The following is a 26021-nucleotide window of genomic DNA, read 5'->3' on the forward strand; positions in this document are numbered from 1 at the left end:
CAATTAATGCAGAAAAAGTATTTGATAAAGTTCGATGTCCCTTCATGATAAAAACTCAACCAACTAGGCATAGAAGGAACATATCTCAATAAAGGTCACATATGACAAACTCACAGCTAACATCATTCGAAATGGGGAAGAGCTGAAAGTCTTTCCCCTAAGAACTGGAACAAGACAAGGATACACACTTTCATTACTCCTACTCAACTCAGTACTGCAAGTCCTAGCCAGAGCATCAGGCAAGAGAAGGGAATAAAAGGCATTCAAATTGGGAAAAAAGTCAAATTGTCCTCTTTGCTGATGATTATAATGTTATATCCAGAAAAACCTAAAGACTTTACCAAAAAAAACCTCCGAGATCTGATAAAAATAGTAAAATTGCAGGACATAAATTGACATATGAAAATCAGTAATGTTTCTATATATCAATAATGGATTAGCTGAAAAAGAAATCAAGAAGCCAATTCCCTTTACAATAGCTCCAAAAAAATACCTGGAAATAAATTTAACCAAGGAGGTAAAAAATCTTTACAAGGTCAACAAAACACTGATGAAATAAAGAAGATAAAAACAAATGAAAAGACATTGTATGTTCATGAATCAGAAAAAATAATATCATTAAAATGACCATAGCAATGACCAAAGCAATCTACAGATTCAATGCAGTGCCTTTCAAATACCAATGTCATTTTTCACAGAGATAGAAAAAAAATCTTAAAATTTGCATGGAACCAAAAGAGTCCAAAAAGCCAAAGCAATCCTGAGCAAAAAGAACAAAGCTGGAAGCATTGCACCATCTGACTTCAAAATATATTACAAGGCTACAGTAACTAAAACAACATGCAATTGGCATAAAAAACAAGACACATAGACCAAGAGAACAGCATAGAAAATCCAGAAATAAACTGACATATTTTCAGCCAGAGGATTTTCAACAAAGGCACCAAGAACACACACTGGGGAAAGGACACCCTCTTCAGTAAATGGTACTGGGAAAATTGGATATCCATATCCAGCAGAATGAAATTGGACACCTCTCTCATCATACATAGAAATCAACTCAGAATGGACTAAAGACTTAAATGTAAGACCCCAAACTATAAAACTACTATTAGAAAACATAGGTAAAATACTTCAAGACATTGGTCTAGGAAGAGACTTTATGGCTAAGACCTCAAAAGCACAGATAACAAAAACAGAAATAGACAAATGGGACTATATTAAACCAAGAAGCCTCTGCACAGCAAAGGAAACAATCAACAGAATGAAGAGACAACCTGCTGAATGGGAGAAAATGCCTGCAATCCATTTGTCTGACAAGGGAGTAATATCCACAATATACAAGAAACTTTAAAAAAAAAAAAAAAACCTTAGTGTAAGAAACCAAATAATTCCATTAAAAAGTGGGCAAAGGACATGCAAAGGTATTTTTCTAAAGAAGACATACAAATACATAACAGGTATATGAAAAAAATGTTCATCACTACTAATCACCAGGGAAATACCAATCAAAACTACAATGAGATATCATCTTACCCCAGTTAGAACAGCTACTTTATTAAAAAGAGAAAATAATAACAGATGCTGGTGAGGATGCAGAGAAAAGGGAACTCATACATTGTTGATAAGAATGTAAATTAGTACAGCCACCTTAGAAAACAGCATGGAGATTTCTCAAAACACTAAAAACAGTACTACCATACAATCTAGCAATCCCACTACAGGGTATTTATCCAAAGGAAAAGAAATCAGTATATCAAAGGGATACTTGTATTTGAATGTTTATTGGAGAATTATTCATAATAGCAAAGATATGGAATCAACTAAAGTGTCCATCAATGGAAGAATGGATAAAGAAAATGTGTGATATACATACACAATGAAATACTATTCAGACATAAAAAAGAATGAAATCATGCCATTTGCAGCAACATAGATGGAACTGGAGGTCATTATGTTAAGTGAAATAAACCAGGAACAGAAGTTAAACGCTGCATGTTCTCACTTACATGCAGAAGGTAGCAAAAGAAGTTGATCTAATGGAAGTAGAGAGAAAATTGATAGATACCAGAGGCTGATAAGGGTTGTATGGTGGGAGGGGGAATGAAAAGAGGCTGGTAAATGAGTACAAACATACATTTAGATAGAAGGTATAAGTCTCAATGTTTGATAGCAGAGTTAGGTGACTCTAGTTAATAACAATGTATTATATATTTAAAGTAGCCAGAAGAGAGAATTTGAAATATTCTCAACTTAGAAATTATAAATTTATAGAAATTATAAAAACTCAAGGTGACAGATACCACAAATACTGTGGCTTGATCATTACACATTCTATGCATCTCTTCTCCCTTCTTCCCTGCTTCCTTGTCACACTCTACCCCCAATTTGTTCAAGGAAAGTATTAATAATTTTTCATTTTCCCTTTACCTGTTTCTTTGCTTGCCTTTATGAGCTCGGGCACAGGCATTCCACAGGGTGCCTGCTCTCTGGCAGCAGGTAAGATATATTCCTCATCTTCTGAGGGCAGACAATGACAAAGCCCGGGAGTAATCATATATAGGAGACAAAACTCAATACAGAAAAATTCACGTCCATTAATAGAAAAATGGAATATAAATTCTAGGAAATTATGATGATTCATCTTTTAAATTATATTTGAATAAACCACTTTCCAACCATCTGAAACCACAAAGATGCAAAGGAAGAAATACCTTTCACAGTTCTCTAAGCATTTATCTGAGTACAAATATTAGAGAATTCAGTGTAAGGTTGCCTGCTAAGAACAGAAACTGAAATGCCAGGAGGCATATTAAAAACCAGTATAAATGATGCAATTTGTGGCAGACAGCCATCTATAGGCATACATGCATTATTGTTAATGGAAAACAGAGGTATCAGCAAGAGCTACACTGTTTCCATTTCTCCTTTCTTGACATGGAAATCATTTATAATATACAACAACACATAAGCTTAGTACCTTCCAGTAGGTATATAAATATTCCTATATTATGTATAGTAGTAAAATAAAAATGAAATATGGTATGAAAATCTTGGCTTCATGACTTATCTCACATATCTCAATCATTCAGCATATTATTTAATACCTACGATGCACCTACCATTATGCAAGGTCCTATGGGTAATACAAGGGCAGATAAAGATATAGTTTCTGTTCTGAAAGATAGTGACATATTTAAAAGCTGCGACTTAAGAACACACAAAATACAAAATAAGACAGTATATAGCTATTTGCTGCACATTTAAAAATGTAAGTGCTATCCAATATCAAAAAGAGATTATTGTGGACTGGAGTAACTGGAGGTAACAATATAAAAAAGAAGAATCTTGAGGTATAAAAATAATTTAACCCCAAAGAGAAAAATCAAATGGGTAGTTTATTTTGGCCAGGGGAGATAAACATGTACAAAATACTGAAAAGGGAATGGCCTCAGACAGTTTCATACTATTGGCAAAAACCTGAGTTACTTTTGCACCAACCTAATAACTCAAATCTGTATCAAAATTGTAGACTTTTTTGACATATAGAAATGACTTATTTTCTTAAAATTAATCATAAGTTCTAGGACAGTTCCAGTTTGAGTTTATTGTTCGAGAATAATTACTGATAGCACCTCCTTTTACTCAAAAAGTTTCCAATTTAGACTACAAATTTTACGGTTGGCTTACTTATAATAAGCTATATCAGCAGAGAATTATACTACTTGACATCCTTTCATCTAATAATGTTTCTTTTGTTTTGAACATTATTGGCAAGGTCATTTGCCAAGATACATCCTTTATTCTGACTTTTACAAAGTATTTCATTTTCTAAATTACCGGAGATACAGCAAATATTGACCCAAATGTTGATGTATCTCTTTAAATTAAGTCCAGAAGCTGCTCTCTTAGGAGATTTCATTTTCAGAATCCAAATGAAACCTGTAACTCAGAACCCTTCTTAAGGAAATATCCTCTTCAAACCTCAATCAACACTATCATCAAGAAGCACTTGTTGGGCATTTACTATATGAAGGACAGTATGCAGGGTGCATAGAGTTGGGTGTGGGGAAGGGGAATACAAAAAATATAAAATACGGTCTCTATTTTCCAGTAGTTTACAATCTACTGGTTGCTGTCCATCCATCCATCTACCTACTCATCCATCTATCCATCCACCCATCCACCTACCCATCCATCCATCCACCCAGCCATCCAGCCATCTGCCCACTGGTTTACAATCCTAAAACATCATATCACTAGGTACCAAATAAGTTATGTAAGCACTATATGCACCTATCAGGGATTGCATCTGGCTCCATATAACAGAAACCAGACTATAGTATATTAATGATATAGTGGTTAATTATTTTCACATAGTAAGAGGTCTGGAGAGAAGCATTTCAGGGTGGGCACAAGGACACCAAGATATCATCAAAAACTAAGAATCCTTCTGTCTTTCTTAAAATGTCATGCTCATCCTCACAGTAACCTCACCATTGCAAGAAGACCAATCTGCCTCCAGCCTGTCCTCTGCATTATGGGGAGGAAGAGGAAGAAGAAAGAAAGAAAGGAAAGAGGTGGTGCAAAATTTTCCAGAATCCCCCAGTAGATTTTCATTCACATCTCACTGAACAGAACCTTCACAGAAAGTCATCCTTAATTTCAAGGTAGGTTTGGAAAGTAAGTATCTGGCCTTTCCAGCATCTATAGAGAAAGTTCAGCTCTTCTGCCTATAACAATCAGACAAAGGAGAATTCCTCAAACATAGCAATCATACGTTTTTCATATCTGCTCATAAATGAATTAATTCAACAAATATTTTCAGAGCATTACTATGTGCCAGACACTGTTGGGTACTAGAAACAGATAAAGCCAAGAATTAGTCTGGTTTTTATGGAACTTAGCCAGGAATGCAAACATTAAACAAATAATTGTATTTAAGGAGCATTATAAAAGGGAAAACAAAGGATGTTCATGGGAACCCCATTAGAGGTCGGCAAATGCCTTCCTGATGATCTGGCATCTCAGCTAAACCCTGAAAAAAGAGGTATATAATCTCTTAGCAGAAAGAGGTAGCAAAAAGAGGTAGATAATCTCTTAGAAAACAGGGGAAAAAAGTCTAAGGTGACTGAAACAAAGAGAGTGAGGTTGGAGGGATAACCAAGGGTGAGAGGTCACCCAGACTCTCAGACCACAGAGAAGATTTTGAGCCTTATTCTAAAGAAAACTTGAACCTATGACAGATAAAGTGTTAAAGTGCAATGATCCAATATGCATTCTGACACAACCACCAGGTTGCAGAATAATGAATGAATTGAAAATGGGCCACAGGGAGATGACAGAGAGATGACTGTAGATGTTCAAACAAAGAATGGACTAGCATGGTGGTTGAATGAATTGATAAAACACATGGACAGATTCAAGAAATATTTAAGAGGAAGGTGATATGGAAAGAATCAAAGATAATGCCCAGGATGGATGATAATCATAATTACATTATATAAGCAAATCATATGTTTTATTAAATCTATATAAGATACAAATCTCACACCCCCCCATTTAGTACTCAGAGTAACTCTGTGACAAAGGTAGTATTAGTATTCCCATTTTACAGACTAGAAAACTGAGGCAAAGGGCATTTAAGTAATTTGCCCAAGTCCAATCTACTAATAACTGATGGAGCCAGGATTCAAATCCAGGCAATCTGATTGCAAAACCCAGCCTCAACACTACCTTAATGCTGCAGAGTGATGATGGGAGTAACATATGCTAAAGTTAGGAACACAAGAGTATCAGGTAGAACACAAAAAGAAGGAGGATAAGCAGTTCACTTTGGGACACATTAAAGCTTGTGATACAGCCAGGTGAAGATGTTAAAAAAAGAGCTGAAGAGATTAGTATGGGGCTCACAAGAAAACTTAGAAGTGGAAGTGGTGATTCAGAAGCCTACATCAAGAGAGGGTAACTAAATCCTCAGGGCTGAATAAAAGCAACTGGAAACTGAAGAGAGAATGTAGAATAAAAATGGAAGAGAGCTGTGGACAGGTCCCTGGAAGTCTCCAGTATTTACACAGCAGGAAGAAGTGGAGAGGCCAAAAAAGGACAATAAAAAGCAATAGGTATCATGAAAGGCCACACAAAAAATGAGAATATGATATGAAAGTAAAATAAGAGTGTGTTCTAGATACAAGGGCTAAAATACTGTGTCAAATGCTATTAAGAAGTCAAGAAAGACAAATAACTAGCATACTTTCTGGATTTAGTAACATGGAAATAAATGATTATCTGAATTAGAACTTTTTTGGAAATGTTGATGAAGCAAGCCAAATTACAGTGAACTGAGGGATATATGGATGTGACAAAATGAAAGCAGTTAAGTCCAGGTAATGTATTCAGTAAGAACAGCATGAAAAGGGGAAGCTAAGAAAGTACCTGGAAGATGCCTCAGTTTAAGTGAAGATTTCGTTTGTTTATTTGGAGTCCTGAGGAAATACTGTTGGAAAAGAAGGGGTTTATAGAGAAAGAAAAGATGGAAATATCATAAAAAGAGGAAATAATAAGGAAGAAAAGATGGAAATACCATAAAAAGAGGAAATAATAAGCACTGCCAGATTCCTGGCAACCAGGGTACTTGTATGAAGAGTGTGGTTAATTGGAGTCATCCACATTAGCAGTTTTCCCAGCTGATATGATGGAAGGATAATGTAAATGGGACTTGAAGATACTGTCAAAAGATGACTGACATAACAAACATAGCATCTAAGCTGGATAAGAAAGAAAGTGATAACAGAAAAAGAAAGAGAGAAGGTAGAGAAGGTAGACTTCAAGATGCAATGAAACTGATCAAGTTGGACAATGAGAAGTACACAAAGAATGGGATGTCTAAATTAGTGACTTCAAATGTGGAGCCACTTTGGTTGATTAAAATGATTTTCCATCTCACTACATCTTCACTTTAGTTTAAAATGTGGCAAATAATACATGAAGATTTCTTGTTGAGTTCTTCACAATGTTTCTAGGGACAGCTTCCCTAACAGTTCTGCCAACTCAACCAACCCTGTCTCTTGCTAACACTGCATGGCTTTTTGTACAACTGGGTTTCTTCAGTCCAAGAAGACAAGGCTCAAGATCTGGTGTGCCTTGTCCCTTTAAAATAGGTACCTCCAATGACAGTCTCTTCACCCTACCACAATTTACCATAGCTGTATTTGTTTGGTTTCTTCAACTAACCTGAAAAGTGATATCATATAAAAGAGAAAGATAAAGAACTTGACCAGCTGTGTGAGCATCATTATTTAATCTCTTTGTGTTTGCTTAGCCATCTGCAAAATGGATATAAGAGGTGAGGATCATACCTTAGTCAATGAGTTAATTCATTTTTCTCCTATTTGAAAGCTGTTTCCAGTTATAAATATGTAAATAATATATAAAGAATCTGAGAAAAATTCAAATTGTCCACTTTTGTGAAGACGCATTAATTCAAACCTGCAACAAATAAAATTTAACCTATTTTTAAGCTAAAATAACATGATCTGACTTGTTTGTTCAGGCGTTATGGTAAGTGAGGCAGTAAGGAGACGGGTGGAGGGATGAGGGTCAAGAGAAAAGCTAACTGAAAGACAAGCCAGAGGTGCACTCTTTAAAATAATTTCCTGCCTCATTGATGAAGAGCAGCATTGAGTCCAGCATTATACGGGGTGGCCACCTATTGCCTATTAGGACTGGCTTCAGATACATAGATAGTAGAAGTTCTCACCAGAGCCTAATTACTCTCCTGAATTAGCTCCCTTAGACTTCCTCGGGATTTCTTCCAGTGTTAAGTCAGGCTTGCTTAAATAAGCAAACAAAAAACCCACTACCCCAACCCCTGCCCTATTCCTACTCCTACAAAAAGGCTATGAGTATGAAAATCCCTGGAGCTCAGGTAAAAGGCTTTGCTGGAAAGCCAAACTTAACTTTTGACCCTCGAGGTCGACATATTCAAATTCTTGGTTTTTGTCCAACTTCTCCCTCCATTTCCCTCCTATGTTGTTAATTTTATTATGCCCTTTTAAATCAATGAATATCCTTTTTGCAAAGAAAGGGGATATAATAAATAAAAGCAATGATTGAGTTCTACAGTTATGCTTTCCATAAAATCTCCACTCCACTGAGTGGAACTCCACTGACTGTGAACTTAACCAAAGCTGGGATAGGCTTTGGTTAAAACACCAATTAAACTGGAATTAATTGTGGGAGAGCTGAGATCAAGATATTTCCTAGACTCAACAACTTCCTTTGTGAAATCAGTAAATATTTAGATATCCAAGTTAGGTATGAAAGTGACAATATTTATAGGGAGAAACAGTATGCTATTAACCTTAGTTAACAAACATAGAAAAAGGAAAAAGGAAGGTGAGGGAAGTGAAAGGTAACTGAATTCCTACCAAGCAATGAGTAATGTGTATATCATCCCTGTGAAGTAGCTCTTTCTGCATCCATTTTACAGATGATGAAACCAAAGCACAGAAAGATTAAGGGGCAAAGTCATAAGATTAGGTATTAGCAGAGCCTATACTTTTTATACCATATCATACACTGCATCCGTTCGAATTCATTCTTACAATTCCCACTATTTTTATGCCAATAAAAATTATATTTCATTTGTTACAATAATAAGTAACCAATTTTAAGCAAGGGAAATTCAAAGTGGAAAGACGATTAGAAAAAATAAGTGGTTGGGCCTGAAACTCTCCCCTGCTGATTAAAAAGCTTTGGGAGAAAAAGAATGCCTTAAAAAGACAAAGCAGAAAAAAAATGTACCTTATTTTGGTAACCATGTTGCAACAGCAACATCATAATTATACACGAAGGGCTTTCAAAGTTATACTGGTAATAAAAGATACACACATATACATAGGTCTACAATATTGTTAAATAAATATCAATCGCCATAACCTTGCCAGATTTAGTAACAAGGAAACTCAGGTAAACATTATTTATACTGATCATAAAAACACCTGTCAACTTCTATTTACTGTTTGCACATGTTCATGGAGAGAAGAAATAAAAGAAAATAGTATGTTCTATACCTAAGGACTTTGGTGTAGAGCACAATCTAGTGTTGGTGTGGGAGAAAAATGAAAAGATAATAAAAAGATTAGCTGTATCTTAGGTCTACATGTTATAAATAAACTTGTTTAGGTTCCTCAGAGTTCAAGTAATGCATAGTACAAACATCAATGTAATAAATTCATATCTACACATCTAGACAAAAAAAGTGATATGAACTTCTAGATTTAAATTATTTTTTAATGGCCCTGTGTCTCCTGGAACCATTTTTCAATGGCCTGAAAATGAATGTGTTTCCACAATGGTACTCAACGTTTTTTTTCCCTGCTGTTCCCATGTTCCTATGCCCAAGCACACTTCTATCAAGAACAGTCCTCATTTTACTGTAGACTGAATTCTTAACACGTCCCAAAATGGGCAAATCAGAATCTCAAGAGCGATGTGAGGGATTGAAAAGGCCCCAGAGATCGACAATAGTTCCCTAGGTAGGCCTCACCCCATAAGAACTACAGTTCTGCATCAGTTCTTTGTTCTATAAAATCTTGATTATTCAAAATTAAGTTGTCCCAATCATTTTTAGCATAAATGCCCCTTACGCTACTTCCATAAACACCAAAAAGTGCTGCAAAAGTACAAAAAGCAGAAGCCTGGATGACACATGTATAAAAGATAAGACCTTTTACAAAGGGAGTTGTTGATGCATCTATTTTCTCAAGATACTACTTTTCTTCCTCTCAATGAATGAAATTAAGCATACACGTGATACTCTGGAGAAAAATCTAATGGCCCAGTGAGGCAGGCCCTGATAGTGTCTGTTTCCTTTTCTTCCTTACAACAGTACCTGTTATTGTTTCAGGGAGCAACAAGCCTTAACACCTGCAGTTAATGCCCCAAACTCTTCTGCAGTCATGACCAATGGCACATAGGATGAAGCTTTCTGTAAAAGTTTTTGATCTCCTAATATAAGCATTTCCCCTGACTGCTTCCCCCTTCATATTCCTGCCTAGAAATTAAACATAGTATCTGGTGATGCAGAAACCATCATGAAATCATAAGACCAGTATGAGGCTAAAAGCCTACTTACTGAGGAAGACAGAATGAGAGAGAGAAAGGGATTGAGTTCCTGGTGACATCACTAAGCTACCTATACCCCTTCTTCTTCCTTCAAGAAATAAACCTTTGTCCATTTAAGCCACTTACCATAGATTGTATTCCTAACTGATCCAGCCAGTCTAGGTTGGAGGTAGGTAGGTTTACCAGGAAAGGAAAATGACTAACAAAAGCTGCCTTGTTTGCCCCCATCACTCTACGCCAGCCAGGTACACTTATTTCCTCCAATTCTCACCATTTGTAAATTCAGACACACTCTCTGCATTAATCTGGTCTCAAACTGTAGACTCAATCTGGCTCTCCGGACCTTTGATACCTACCTTATGTAGCCCCATCCTTGGGCTGACTGCTCTAAACTGACTTATCTGGTTCACCTAACATGAGATAATTGCCAACTATGATCAACCAAACTCTTAAGTGTTGTCCCTCATAAACAAGCCTACATTACTGTGGATTAACTCTCCATATGACATTCTCAATTTGGCATGAGTGGAGGAGAAACTGAAGAGGAAATGTTTAATAGCCACTTAGAGATGCATTTTATTGTGTAACTACTGACTTCTGTAATCTACTGACATTTGTGAGAATTTAACCAATTACCTTTTTTAGAAATATTCTAAGTTACTCAAAACAATATTTAATTTGACTTAAAAAACCAACCCAAGATTTCCACCAAAATGGAGTAGTCCCATTGTTCCCAGATCCTCCTTCTTACAACTAAAACACCCTGAACATAACACAAGCAGCATAGAAAGACTCTGAAAAGTGGAAAGAAGGCAGATGGCCTAGGGAACTTGGGACTTGATAAATACCAAGGCAATAAAATCTCTGACTTTCCTCATTGACTTTCACATATCCCAGACAAGGTGCTGTCGAAGTCTCCAACCCAGAACCACCAACATCCATAGACAAAAAAGAGCTCCAAGAAAAATTTAATCCATCTAGCTGAGTAGGGGAAGGGTGACTGAATGACAGAAAGCATTCTTAGCAGTACTTGCCCTACTCCAGCCAAACACCAACAGTACAGATCAGTGTGGTTGCTAAGTGTTAATGGGGAAGGAGGATGCATAGGTAGAACACAGAGTATTTTTAGGATAGTGAAACTATTCTGTATGAATGAAACTATTCTGTATTCTACAAGGGTAGATAATGTCTTTATACATTTGCCAAACCCCTTAGAATCTACAAGTAAAACCTAATGTAAACTATGGATTTGGGGTGATGATGATGAATCAATATAGCTTTATCAACTATAACAAATGTATCATTGTGGTGTGAAGAGGAGGTTGTGTGAGTGTGGGGATTGTGTTATATGAAAACTTTCTGATCCACTCAAATTTGCTGTGAACCTAAAACTGCTCTAAAAAATAAAGTTTATTAATTTGTTAAAAAGTCAGTATAAAATATCTGTGAAGTGTAAAGATACAAACTATAATTTTTTAAATCCAGTGTTAGAAAAATTTAAGGTCAAGAAGGATATTCTATATTAGCAAAACATATAAAATCTAAAAAGATAGGTTTTATATACTCCCATGAACTTAATTTTGACATAAACAGAAACTGACAAATCCATATTCATTTTGAAGGACTTCAATATTCCCTTGTGGTTTTTCAAATGGAATTGACAAAACTAAGTAAAAATATACGTAATTTGAATACTGTAATTAACCAGTGTAATTTAATGGATCTATTAGAAAGTTATATCCATAAAAAGAAGACTATGTCCCCTTTAGAATAACTACAGAATATTTCCAAAACTTACTGTTTACTAAACTCTTAATACATTCTCCCAAATAGGTTATACTCTGTCAACCTGGAATAAAAATAGACACAGATAAAAGGATAGCCAAAACACAACCTATCCATTTACAAATTTAAAAACATTCCTCCAAGTACTTCTTGGATTAAAAAGGAAATAAAAACTAAACTTCATCTTATTTAGAAGGAAATGAAAATAAAATACTATCATCAAAAAGTTTGTTGTTGCCTTTGTTGTGACAGGAAAACTTAATAGCTTTAAATTTATTTACTAGAAAAAGAGACTGAAAATAAATTAACCAAAGACTTCAACCCAAGTGAGTATAAAGAAAACTAAACAGAAGATGGCCAAATAGGAACAGCTCCAGTCTCCAGCTACCAGCGCGAGCAACACAGAAGACAGGTGATTTCTGCATTATCAACTGAGGAATGCAGCTCATCAACAGCAATGGATCAAAGCTGGACGGAGAATGACTTTGACGAGATGAGAGAAGAAGGCTTCAGTCCATCAAACTTCTCAGAGCTAAAGGAGGAATTACGTACCCAGCGCAAAGAAACTAAAAACCTTGAAAAAAAGTGGAAGAATTGATAACCGGAATAATTAATGCAGAGAGGGCCATAAACGAACGGACAGAGATGAAAACCATGACACGAGAAATACGTGACAAATGCACAAGCTTCAGTAACCGACTCGATCAACTGGAAGAAAGAGTATCAGCGATTGAGGATCAAATGAACGAAATGAAGCGAGAAGAGAAATCTAAAGAAAAAAGAAGAAAAAGAAATGAACAAAGCCTGCAAGAAGTATGGGATTATGTAAAAAGACCAAATCTACGTCTGATTGGGGTGCCTAAAAGTGAGGGGGAAAATGGAACCAAGTTGGAAAACACTCTTCAGGATATCATCCAGGAGAACTTCCCCAACCTAGTAGGGCAGGCCAACATTCAAATCCAGGAAATACAGAGAACGCCACAAAGATACTCCTCGAGAAGAGCAACTCCAAGACACATAATTGCCAGATTCACCAAAGTTGAAATGAAGGAAAAAATCTTAAGGGCAGCCAGAGAGAAAGGTCGGGTTACCCACAAAGGGAAGCCCATCAGACTAACAGCAGATCTCTCAGCAGAAACTCTACAAGCCAGAAGAGAGCGGGGGCCAATATTCAACATTCTTAAAGAAAAGAATTTTCAACCCAGAATTTCATATCCAGCCAAACTAAGTTTCATAAGTGAAGAAGAAATAAAATCCTTTACAGATAAGCAAATGCTTAGAGATTTTGTCACCACTAGGCCTGCCTTACAAGAGACCCTGAAGGAAGCACTAAACATGGAAAGGAACAACCGGTTCCAGCCATTGCAAAAATATGCCAAAATGTAAAGACCATCGAGGCTAGGAAGAAACTGCATCAACTAATGAGAAAAATAACCAGTTAATATCATAATGGCAGGATCAAGTGCACACATAACAATATTAACCTTCAATGTAAATGAACTAAATGCTCCAATTAAAAGACACAGACTGGCAAACTGGATAAAGAGTCAAGACCCATCAGTCTGCTGTATTCAGGAGACCCATCTCACATGCAGAGACATACATAGGCTCAAAATAAAGGGATGGAGGAAGATCTACCAAGCAAATGGAGAACACAAAAAAGCAGGGGTTGCAATACTAGTCTCTGATAAAACAGACTTTAAACCATCAAAGATCAAAAGAGACAAAGAAGGCCATTACATAATGGTAAAGGGATCAATTCAACAGGAAGAGCTAACTATCCTAAATATATATGCACCCAATACAGGAGCACCCAGATTCATAAAGCAAGTCCTTAGAGACTTACAAAGAGACTTAGACTCCCATACAATAATAATGGGAGACTTCAACACCCCACTGTCAACATTAGACAGATCAACGAGACAGAAAGTTAACAAGGATATCCAGGAATTGAACTCACCTCTGCAGCAAGCAGACCTAATAGACATCTACAGAACTCTCCACCCCAAATCAACAGAATATACATTCTTCTCAGCACCACATCACACTCATTCCAAAACTGACCACATAATTGGAAGTAAAGCACTCCTCAGCAAATGTACAAGAACAGAAATTATAACAAACTGTCTCTCAGACCACAGTGCAATCAAACTAGAACTCAGGACTAAGAAACTCAATCAAAACCGCTCAACTACATGGAAACTGAATAACCTGCTCCTGAATGACTACTGGGTACACAACGAAATGAAGGCAGAAATAAAGATGTTCTTTGAAACCAATGAGAACAAAGATACAACATACCAGAATTTCTGGGACACATTTAAAGCAGTGTGTAGAGGGAAATTTATAGCACTAAATGCCCACAAGAGAAAGCTGGAAAGATCTAAAATTGACACTCTAACATCACAATTAAAAGAACTAGAGAAGCAAGAGCAAACACATTCAAAAGCTAGCAGAAGGCAAAAAATAACTAAGATCAGAGCAGAACTGAAGGAGATAGAGACACAAAAAACCCTCCAAAAAATCAATGAATCCAGGAGTTGGTTTTTTGAAAAGATCAACAAAATTGACAGACCGCTAGCAAGACTAATAAACAAGAAAAGAGAGAAGAATCAAATAGATGCAATAAAAAATGATAAAGGGGATATCACCACTGACCCCACAGAAATACAAACTACCATCAGAGAATACTATAAACACCTCTACGCAAATAAACTAGAAAATCTAGAAGAAATGGATAATTTCCTGGACACTTACACTCTTCCAAGACTAAACCAGGAAGAAGTTGAATCCCTGAATAGACCAATAGCAGGCTCTGAAATTGAGGCAATAATTAATAGCCTACCAACCAAAAAAAGTCCAGGACCAGACGGATTCACAGCTGAATTCTACCAGAGGTACAAGGAGGAGCTGGTACCATTCCTTCTGAAACTATTCCAATCAATAGAAAAAGAGGGAATCCTCCCTAACTCATTTTATGAGGCCAACATCATCTTGATACCAAAGCCTGGCAGAGACACAACAAAAAAAGAGAATTTTAGACCAATATCCCTGATGAACATCGATGCAAAAATCCTCAATAAAATACTGGCAAACCGGATCCAGCAGAACATCAAAAAGCTTATCCACCAGGATCAAGTGGGCTTCATCCCTGGGATGCAAGGCTGGTTCAACATACACAAATCAATAAACGTAATCCAGCATATAAACAGAACCAAAGACAAAAACCACATGATTATCTCAAAAGATGCAGAAAAGGCCTTTGACAAAATTCAACAGTCCTTCATGCTAAAAACGCTCAATAAATTCGGTATTGATGGAACGTATCTCAAAATAATAAGAGCTATTTATGACAAACCCACAGCCAATATCATACTGAATGGGCAAAAACTGGAAAAATTCCCTTTGAAAACTGGCACAAGACAGGGATGCCCTCTCTCACCACTCCTATTCAACATAGTGTTGGAAGTTCTGGCTAGGGCAATCAGGCAAGAGAAAGAAATCAAGGGGATTCAGTTAGGAAAAGAAGAAGTCAAATTGTCCCTGTTTGCAGATGACATGATTGTATATTTAGAAAACCCCATTGTCTCAGCCCAAAATCTCCTTAAGCTGATAAGCAACTTCAGCAAAGTCTCAGGATACAAAATTAATGTGCAAAAATCACAAGCATTCTTATATACCAGTAACAGACAAACAGAGAGCCAAATCATGAATGAACTTCCATTCACAATTGCTTCAAAGAGAATAAAATACCTAGGAATCCAACTTACAAGGGATGTAAAGGACCTCTTCAAGGAGAACTACAAACCACTGCTCTGTGAAATCAAAGAGGACATAAACAAATGGAAGAACATACCATGCTTATGGATAGGAAGACTCAATATCGTGAAAATGGCCATACTGCCCAAGGTAATTTATAGATTCAATGCCATCCCCATCAAGCTACCAATGAGTTTCTTCACAGAATTAGAAAAAACTGCTTTAAAGTTCATATGGAACCAAAAAAGAGCCCACATTGCCAAGACAATCCTAAGTCAAAAGAACAAAGCTGGAGGCATCACGCTACCTGACATCAAACTATACTACAAGGCTACAGTAACCAAAACAGCATGGTACTGGTACCAAAACAGAGATATAGACCAATGGAACAGAACAGAGTCCTCAGAAATAATACCACTCATCTACAGCCATCTGATCTTTGGTAAACCTGAGAAAAACAAGAAATGGGGAAAGGATTCCCTATTTAATAAATGGTGCTGGGATAATTGGTTAGCCATAAGTAAGAAGCTGAAACTGGATCCTTTCCTTACTCCTTCTACGAAAATTAATTCAAGATGGATTAGAGACTTAAATGTTAGACCTAATACCATAAAAACCCTAGAAGAAAACCTAGGTAATACCATTCAGGACATAGTCATGGGCAAGGACTTCATGTCTAAAACACCAAAAGCAACGGCAACAAAAGCCAAAATTGACAAATGGGATCTCATTAAACTAAAGAGCTTCTGCACAGCAAAAGAAACTACCATCAGAGTGAACAGGCAACCTACACAGAATGGGAGAAAATTTTTGCAATCTACTCATCAGACAAAGGGCTAATATCCAGAACCTACAAAGAACTCAAACAAATTTACAAGAAAAAAACAAACAACCCCATCAAAAAGTGGGCAAAGGATATGAATAGACATTTCTCAAAACAGGACATTCATACAGCCAACAGACACATGAAAAAATGCTCATCATCACTGGCCATCAGAGAAATGCAAATCAAAACCACAATGAGATATCATCTCACACCAGTTAGAATAGCAACCATTAAAAAGTCAGGAAACAACAGGTGCTGGAGGGGATGTGGAGAAATAGGAACACTTTTACACTGGTGGTGGGATTGTAAACTAGTTCAACCATTATGGAAAACAGTATGGCGATTCCTCAAGGATCTAGAACTAGATGTACCATATGACCCAGCCATCCCATTACTGGGTATATACCTAAAGGATTATAAATCATGCTGCTATAAAGACACATGCACACGTATGTTTATTGCGGCACTATTCACAATAGCAAAGACTTGGAATCAACCCAAATGTCCATCAGTGACAGACTGGATTAAGAAAATGTGGCACATATACACCATGGAATACTATGCAGCCATAAAAAAGGATGAGTTTGTGTCCTTTGTAGGGACATGGATGCAGCTGGAAACCATCATTCTCAGCAAACTATCGCAAGAACAGAAAACCAAACACCGCATGTTCTCACTCATAGGTGGGAACTGAACGTTGAGATCACTTGGACTCGGGAAGGGGAACATCACACACCAGGGCCTATCACGGGGAGGGCGGAGGGGGGAGGGATGGCATTGGGAGTTACACCTGATGTAAACGATGAGTTGATGGGTGCTGACGAGTTGATGGGTGCAGCACACCAACATGGCACAAGTATACATATGTAACAAACCTGCACGTTATGCACACGTACCCTAGAACTTAAAGTATAATAAAAAAAAAAAAAAGAAAAGAAAACTCAACATTAAAGAAAGGATAGAAAATAGATAATTTTTTTTTTTTCTTTTAGACAAGCTCTCGCTGTGTCGCCCAGGCTAGAGTGTAGTGGCATGATTCTCGGCTCACTGCAGCCTCCGCCTCCCAGGTTCAAGCGATTCTCCCACCTCAGCCTCCCAAGCTGGGGTTACAGATGCCTGCCACCACACTCAGCTAATTTTTGTATTTTTAGTAGAGACAGGGTTTCTCCACATTGGCCAGGCTGGTATCAAACTCTTGACCTCAGGTGATCAGTCTGTCTCGGCCTCCCAAAGTGCTGGGATTACAAGCGTGAGCCATCACACCTGGCCTGATAAATATAAATTTTAAAAAAGAACATATTTGATTAATTTAAACAAAAATCTGGTTCTTTAAAAAGGCCAAAATAGACAAATTTGTTTATTTTCCTAGGAAAACCACACTCTCTCTGTCCTTCGCTCTCTTTCTTGTCTCTTTCTCAATCAAACACAAATAAGCTACCCAAGGAAAGAGAAATGGAGTCATAACAGATAAAGAGGAAGGCTTCTAAATAAGAGGATACTATATAACACTAAACATCAAGAAATTTGAAATGCCAAGTGAAATGCTTGATTTTCCAGGAAAGCATTTCCAAAAATGACTCAAAAAGAGGTAAAAATCCATAAGTAAACCAATAATTATAGAGGAAACATAATAGGTCATCAAAATTCCACCAACCCTCCCCCAACCAAAATACATTTTTAATGAAGATCTACCAAAGCTTCAAGGAACAAAACATTCATGTGTTATTCAAGATGTCTGGTGCACACCAAAGATGAAAGCCTTCTTAACTTATTAGAAAAGATAAGTATAACCTAGTTTGTATGCCACAAGGAAACAAAACTGTAGGCCAACCTCACCTGCGAAGACAGACGCAAATATCTATGGAAAATATTAGTAGCATTATTTCAAAAGAACAATGCTCTTCATAAACTATTTCACATATTACTATTAGTGTGGGCAATTTTGTTAGTGTTACAGACAAAACACTTTTATTTTAATCAAGAAATTACCCAAAATCCAAAACTTTTTGAGTGTCAGCATGATTTTCAAAGGGAACACCCATTAGTGCATTTCACATTTTGGATTTTCAGATTAGATGCTCAACTGGTATGTATTCTGAAAATATTCCAAAATCCAAAACACTTCTGGACAAAAGTACTTTTATTTAATGCTTTTACCCAAAGCATTTTGGATAAAAGGTACTCAACCTGTAGTTATATACTTATTTTTTAAATATTTTATTTATGGCAAGTGATAAATGTTTTTCCACTTACTATATGCATAGAAATACATACATTTAAGGGAGAATTCACAGAAAAATGGAATAGTGCAGAGTACTTATAGCAGTGGCAAGAATCATGAAGGCGGCAAGCAAATACATAAGACTCTGGGAACCCTGAAATACATAACATGATCAAAATGGCTTTCTATCAAAAATGTAAGTTTCGCTTCATATTAGAAAATCCATTAGTATGATTTACTATATTAACAGATTAAAGGAAAACAAATCATATGATCATCTCAATAGAAGACAGAAAAACATTTATTAAAATTCAATAGTCATCTGATTTTAAATAAACTTAAAGAACTAGAAATAAAAGGAGGAATTCCTTAAATTGATAAAAGGTATCTTTAAGAAACCTATAGCAGATGTCCTTTTTGAGACAGAAACATCTTAGACAGGATTGCATTACCTTACAAATAAATATAAAGATGCATTCTACAAGTTTACTATTCAACACTGTTCTACAGGTCCAATCCAATTTAACAAAACAAGTAAAAGGAGGAAAAGGGTATAACTATTGGAAATAAAAAGATGACAGGCACTATTTGCATATGATGTGACTGTTTTACATGTACGTGTATGTTATAAACATATATAACAAATATTCAAGAAAATTAAAAAATCCTAACAATAAAAGAATTCAATAAGGAAGCTAGCTACAGAAATAAATAGCATTCAAAAAAATGTAATAAAAAGGCATCCTTCCCAAAAGCAACAAAAATATGTCCAAGGATTAAACTAATACAGAATGTATTTAAAAATTATAAAATTGTATTGAAGGATTTAAAGAACATCTGAATAAATGGGGAATCCATGTTCCAGGATAAGAAGCCTCAAGATTATAAAGATGTCAATTATCGAGATAATCTAACTGCTCTAGAAAGTAAATGCAATCCCAGTCTAAATCATAACATAGCATGCTTTATGGAATCTGACAAGTTGATTCTAGAGTTCAGCCAGAAAAGAAAATATACTAAAAAGCCAGGGTAACCCGAAGGCAAACCAAACAGTTGTCCTACAAAATATCAAAACATATTATAAAGCTAAAGTAGTTAAAAGTGTGGCCCTGACTCAATGTAGACAATAAATCAATAACACAACAGAGCATCCAGAAATATGCTAGAAGAAAAATTAATAGGTGGCATTTCAAGTCAAGGGAGAGAGGATGAAGAATTTAATAAATGATATTGGGCCAACAGCCAGATATCTGAGAAACAACAAACATGAAATTGGAAATCTACCTCAAATTATATACAAAATTAATACTAAATAGATTAAAAAGGTAATTCTAATACTGTAAGTTTTAAACATATGTTGTTTCTACTTGCCTGAGTCTATTCCCTCATCTTCTGGTAACAATACTCTAACTTCTCTTTAGTGAAAACCTTTGCTTTCATTGTATGAAGTGTTCATAGAACTATCAATCAAGGTTACCCCTTTCACCAGGCTAAGGGAGTGGAATTGGAGGGTGGTCACATAAAGGAAATAAAGCCAGTGAGACTCTTATGGGATTTGAATCTTGAAGGGAATGATGCAAGGAAAAAAAAGTTGAGTGAATTTACCCCAGACTTCCCAGATCCCTGAACAAGCTCTGTTTCCAGTCCAGAGTTTCCAAAGCCAGGGTTCTTGAGTTTTTCCTTTCTTTCAATGAGCTATCACCTCATATTCTTCCAATACATTCTCTGTTGTGTTTAGGTTCATGTCAGATAAGTTTCCATTGTTTGCAACTAAAAGAACTTGACACAAAACTCTAACCAACCAGAATCTGGCACAGGATATTATTAAAACTTTTAAAAGATACAGCAAAAAAATACAACGAAGTGAAAGGACAAGCAACCATGAGAAAACATTAACAACATATATAAACAAAGTATAATGCCAATATTATATTAAAAGTGCCTACAAATAAACAAACATAAGCAAATAACCCAATAACATGGGCAATATATGTATACAGGTAATCAATATAAATGTCTAATACACAAAAAATTGTTCAGCTTCATTGGCAAAAAAAAAAAATACTAATTAAATAACCATGATGTAATATTTTTCACTCAAGAGATTGAAAAAAATTAAGAAAAACCCAATATTAACAAAATGTAGGAAAGTGGTCACTTCATCAACCATTGACCAAATGTAAGTGAATGTTATTTTCTCAAAGGACTACTTGGTATAATATCCATCAAAATTTTAAACTGGCATTTGTTTTCTTTCAGTAGTTTCACTTCTAGAAATTTATCCTTTGGAATAGCATATGTTCACAAGAACATAAATACAAATACTACATGTAATAACAAAAATTGGAAAAAATATAAACTTTGAAAAGAAAATTAAGTAAATTATAGCATATTCTTGGTAAGAAAAATGTTGGTGTAGCTCAGAACAAGGTAGATCTACATACATTAACATGGAACAATTTCCAATATATATAATTAAGCGGCAAATATAAACAGCACAACAGTATGTTTGATATACTGCTTATGTTAAAACTAGTCTATTAAGAGAAAAAGATATGAACTACACATATTAAGAAAATAAGGCTGAGTGCAGTGGATCATGCCTGTAATTCCAGCACTTTGGGAGGCCAAGGCAGGCAGATTACTTGAGCCCAGTAGTTCAAGACCAACATGGGCAACATAGCAAAACCGCATCTCTGGAAAAAAAAAAAAAAAAAGCTACAAAATACAAAAATTAGCCAGGCATGGTGGTGTGCACCTGTGGTCCCAGCTACTCGGGAGGCTAAGGTGAGAGGACAGCTTGAGTCTGGAAGGTCAAGGTTGCAGTGAGCCATGATAGTGCCATTTCACACCAGCCTGGGCAACAAAGACCCTGTCTCAAAAAAAAAAAAAAAAGACAAGACAAGACATTTGTAATAAAGGTAAAGGTACAATGAAGGATCTAGCAAGACATACACCAAATCATTAAAAGTGATTTTTGGCCAGGCACAGTGGCTCACGCCTGTAATCCCAACACTTTGGGAGGCCCATGTGGGCAGATCACCTGAGGTCAGGAGTTCGAGCCAGCCTGGCCAACATGGTGAAACTCTGCCTCTACTAATAATATCAAAAAATTAGCCGAGAGTGGTGGTGTGTGCCCATAATCCCAGCTACTTGGGAGGCTGAGGCAGGAGAATCACTTGAACCTGGAAGGCAGAGGCTGCAGTGAGCTGAGATCATGACACTGCACTCCAGCCTAGGTGACAGAGCAGGACTCTATCTCAAAAGAAAAAAAAGATGATTTTTACCTCCAGTAAGAATACAATCAGTACAATCAGCAGGGTACCAGTAATAATACAATCAGTACAATCAGCAGGGTACCAGTAATAGTACAATTAGCAGGGTACAAAGACTTTCTTGCCTTATTATTCTCTATACTTCTTTTACTTCGTGTGTTTATGTCTTACATGTATACTACATTTTATTAAAGAAAGCAACGTGTGAATACACCAAACAAAAGAATCCCTGACAGGCAAAACCCCTCCAAATTAAAAATTGTAAACAATACTTCAAATTTTTAAGCTTTTTCATGAAAATATCATAAAATACTTTATTATTCAGATGTGAAATTAAAGAAACTATAACTACTTTTTTTGTAAAAAAAAAAAAAAAAGAAATATCTGGCTTAACTGGCATTTAATGAAATTACATATTTTATATAAAATTTTGTAATAAAATTTAATAGAAGTATTTAATCCGAAGCAACTTAAGCAAGTTTCCACTACATAGACATGTTATTCATTAAATTCATTAACTCAAGGTCTTTTAACATCAACCGTCAATACTTTAAATCAAGAAATTTTCATTCATAGGAAAAGCTATAAAACACCAGCAAAAACTCTTCTGTATAGGCTCACTGAAATGTCTTTAGGCAGACTAGATTGCTGATTAGATTCTACAATATTAGAAACCCATTCTTAAATTTTTTTCCAATTCCAATAATTTAAAATCATACACTAATTTGAATGTCTTGGCATCTTTTTCAAATATGAAAGCCTTACTCTACAAATCTAAAAATCCAAAGCCATTTAAAAATAAATATACGAAAAACTACCAAAATTAATCTGATTTTTGATAGATAAATTTTCCTAATAATAAAATGTAAGATATATACTTGGGAAAAAAACTTGAACGTCTCAGCTGGTGGTTACTAAATTAATTGATTTCTAATTTTTCAGATAGTAAATATATGGCTCGAAAGAAAGCAAACTATAATAATTATATTTAGTAATTATTAATATAATTAAGAAACAAACAAATGTATTAAAGTATAAACTATACCTGATGTAGAGAAATTTCAGAAAAACATTCAAAGTGTATTTATTTCCTGTACTTTTCTTTCAACTAAATAAATGATAGAAAAGAAAAACATACTCTAACCTTTCTGTTTTGGATTTGCTGTCAATTTTGTACTGTTCAAGTTCTTGGTTAAGAGAATGCAGTTTTTCTTGAAGTCTCTTTTCACGATCTACACTTCCTTGATAAAATTTCATCTCTTTTTCCATTGCTTTCACTTTTTCTTCCATAGCTTTAAATTCATGAAGAATTAGATAGCTGACTCCACAGTACTTACAAACTTTTTCTTCAGGCAACATCTAGGAAACAGAACATACACTTACTAAATTTTTTTTTTAATTCTGAAAAATAAAGTTCAACTGAAGATATTGTAGACATGCTGGTTGAACGAAGTAAATATATAGTATACTATGCCTTGGAGCAATAATTATGACATTGCCCACATTTGCATAAAAAATTTTAAACAGGCATATTGAGTCTGACACAAAATCCTGGGATTAGAAAAAGATCTTTCTGAGCAATTGTTTCTCCATGGTATCTCTAAGAAAGATTTACTCTTACAATATTTTCCGTAAAATAAAACCAAAAATAGTGAAAAATGTATAATCTTTATAATTCTGGTTTTAAGATGAATTTTCCACAAAGTGGGAGGAAATCACTGTTCTTTAATTGCAAACTGCTCTGTTCTCCTGGCTTTTTCAGACCTTATTTTCCTCATTTGTAAAAGTATGACATTACACCAAATGAATTCTGTTTCTGTTCAGTTTCAGCATTTTATGATTTTTACAGAAATTTAACATTCTGTCATAAATCTACAAATAGGAAAAACACTTTGAACCTAATCTCTTCTCCCCAAGTCAGTTCTTAGTAGGTATTGTTATACCCATCTTATAGATTTAAAAAAAAAAAAAAAACCCAACAGAGACTACTGAAGTTAAATAATCGGCTGATATGTGGAGAAGCTGGAATTAAAACTCAGGTCTATTTAAAACCAGCACCTGTGCCTTTAACCAACTGTATATTGGATAGATCCTCTTCCTTCCTTCAAATAAAGTGTTGTATGACTTCTGGCCAGCATAGGGCCAGTGAAAAATGAAATTTCAGCCAAGTCAGAAAGGAGATAGCTCTTTTTTCTGTTTCTGGTATAATATTTCTCAGTAGCCTCTGCTTGTTTTCCTATTCACAAAGGATAAGAGATGCTTCATAAAATACTTGCTCCAGGGCACTAAATTTGAAATTAACTCTTGGATTATACAAGATTTACTCTTAAAGTAACCTCCCTTGAAACTATAGAAACTGTTTCTGTAACTAATAGTAATGCCATCATATCTACCTACCAAAGTGATTACAGAAATGTCAACTGGAAGAAAATAACACATTTTTATAAAGTAAAATTTGGCTCCTTTAAACTTTAATAATAAAAATTTTAAATTAAAAACCATAATACAGTATTGTGGGATACAGATTAATGACTATATCAGCTATCTAACTGCCACTTTGATTTATAAAACATCAGGTTTAAAAGTAATCATAAAGATAATCTGGTTCAAGTTCTACATGGATTCAATTCCATTAATCTACTTCAACCTAAATACGTTGCTGCCTATCCTTTATTTTAACATCCCAAATGATGGGAAACCACTTTCTAAAGCATTCTGTTCCATCTTCTGCCAGTTTTGTCTCTCAGGAAATCCTTTCTCAGGCTCATCACAAATCTGCCTCCCTGAAGTGTGCACCAGTTCCAGTCCTCTTAGAAACCATGTGTGACATCCCCAGGCCTCTTTCACACGAAGGTCTTTCTAACATTTGAAGACAGCTATCAGGAATATTCCATGTCTTCTCTTCTTCGGGTCAACACTTACAATTCCTTCAGTTGAATTTCTTCCTCATTCTAGATTTCTCTAAATTTTTTCCAATGTTCTACATGTGTTTCAAAGTATGGTGCCCAGAATGCAATAGTTCAGTGTGGCTGGTCTCACTGAAATAGAATAAGAGAAGACTCAAACTTCTCTCATTCTAATATCTCATTACTAACATCATTGTAATATGTTCTAATGAAACTTTAGATCTCATTGGTCTTTCATATTTTTAGCAATTATATTTTGCTTTTATATACTATAACTGGCTTTATGTTACATAAAACCCCTGATCTTAAAAATACTGCAGTGCAAACCAATGTCTCATTATACTGAATATACCAATTATTTCCTTTCTATCTATGTTTCCATTTTAGATAATCCACTTTCCACAGCCCTGGCTGCTATGTTTGGCAATGTGACTAAGACTCCCTCTACCCATCTAACCTAGCCATGGTGACTGGTGAACCAGGATTGGACATCAGACCCAGAAGGACCAAGCGCCAGCTGGTATGAGCCAACTGGGCCTGTAATTGTTGAAGATTCAGGCACTTAGGTCACCTTAGAAAATGTCATGTACAAGATACACATTAACTAACATAACTAAAATCTGAGACATGAATGAGCACAGAGAAGCTGAGATGAGGACGCTGTAGCTCCAGAAAGACAGAGAAAATAAGGAACCCCAAACGCTTCCAGTTCCTCACTTCAGTCCCTTTTGAGACCTGGCTGCCCTACTTGCCATTTGAAATTCATGCCCAATCTTCCTCTACTATTTTCCCTTTTCTCCCTTAAGCTCCTTATTCCTTGCAACCAGAACTTTCCATTCTATTATGTCTGCATTTGGCTTTTCAGATCCAAGTATAAAACTACAGATGTAAATGTAAATATATAAAATACATAAAAATATATATCTTATATTATCTTAGACTCACATATATTTGAGTATATAACATAGATATATATGTCTTAGACATAGTTATTTCCTTTGGTTATTACCTTAGTTATTGCCATTGGTATCCAGGAAATTCTAAGCTTCATGTCTTTTGCAAAGTTGATCCTTATAAGTCATTTTATGTATCTCACTCACTGATTTTAAAATGCTGAACTG

General features: G+C 35.6%; 1 protein-coding gene across 2 annotated transcripts in view; it reads right to left on the reverse strand.

Annotated features, from left to right (window-relative positions):
• The window catches only part of LEKR1 (leucine, glutamate and lysine rich 1), a 240862-nt gene that overhangs the window by 191031 nt on the left and 23810 nt on the right, over window positions 1-26021 (reverse strand). For both annotated transcript variants that reach the window (XM_008008604.3, XM_073023498.1), the window contains exon 3: window positions 23139-23353. In XM_008008604.3, the coding sequence (XP_008006795.3) occupies window positions 23139-23353 (215 nt within the window). The remainder of the gene's footprint in view (window positions 1-23138; window positions 23354-26021) is intronic.

The sequence above is a fragment of the Chlorocebus sabaeus genome, chromosome 15, assembly GCF_047675955.1.
Source record: "Chlorocebus sabaeus isolate Y175 chromosome 15, mChlSab1.0.hap1, whole genome shotgun sequence".
NCBI lineage: Eukaryota > Metazoa > Chordata > Mammalia > Primates > Cercopithecidae > Chlorocebus > Chlorocebus sabaeus.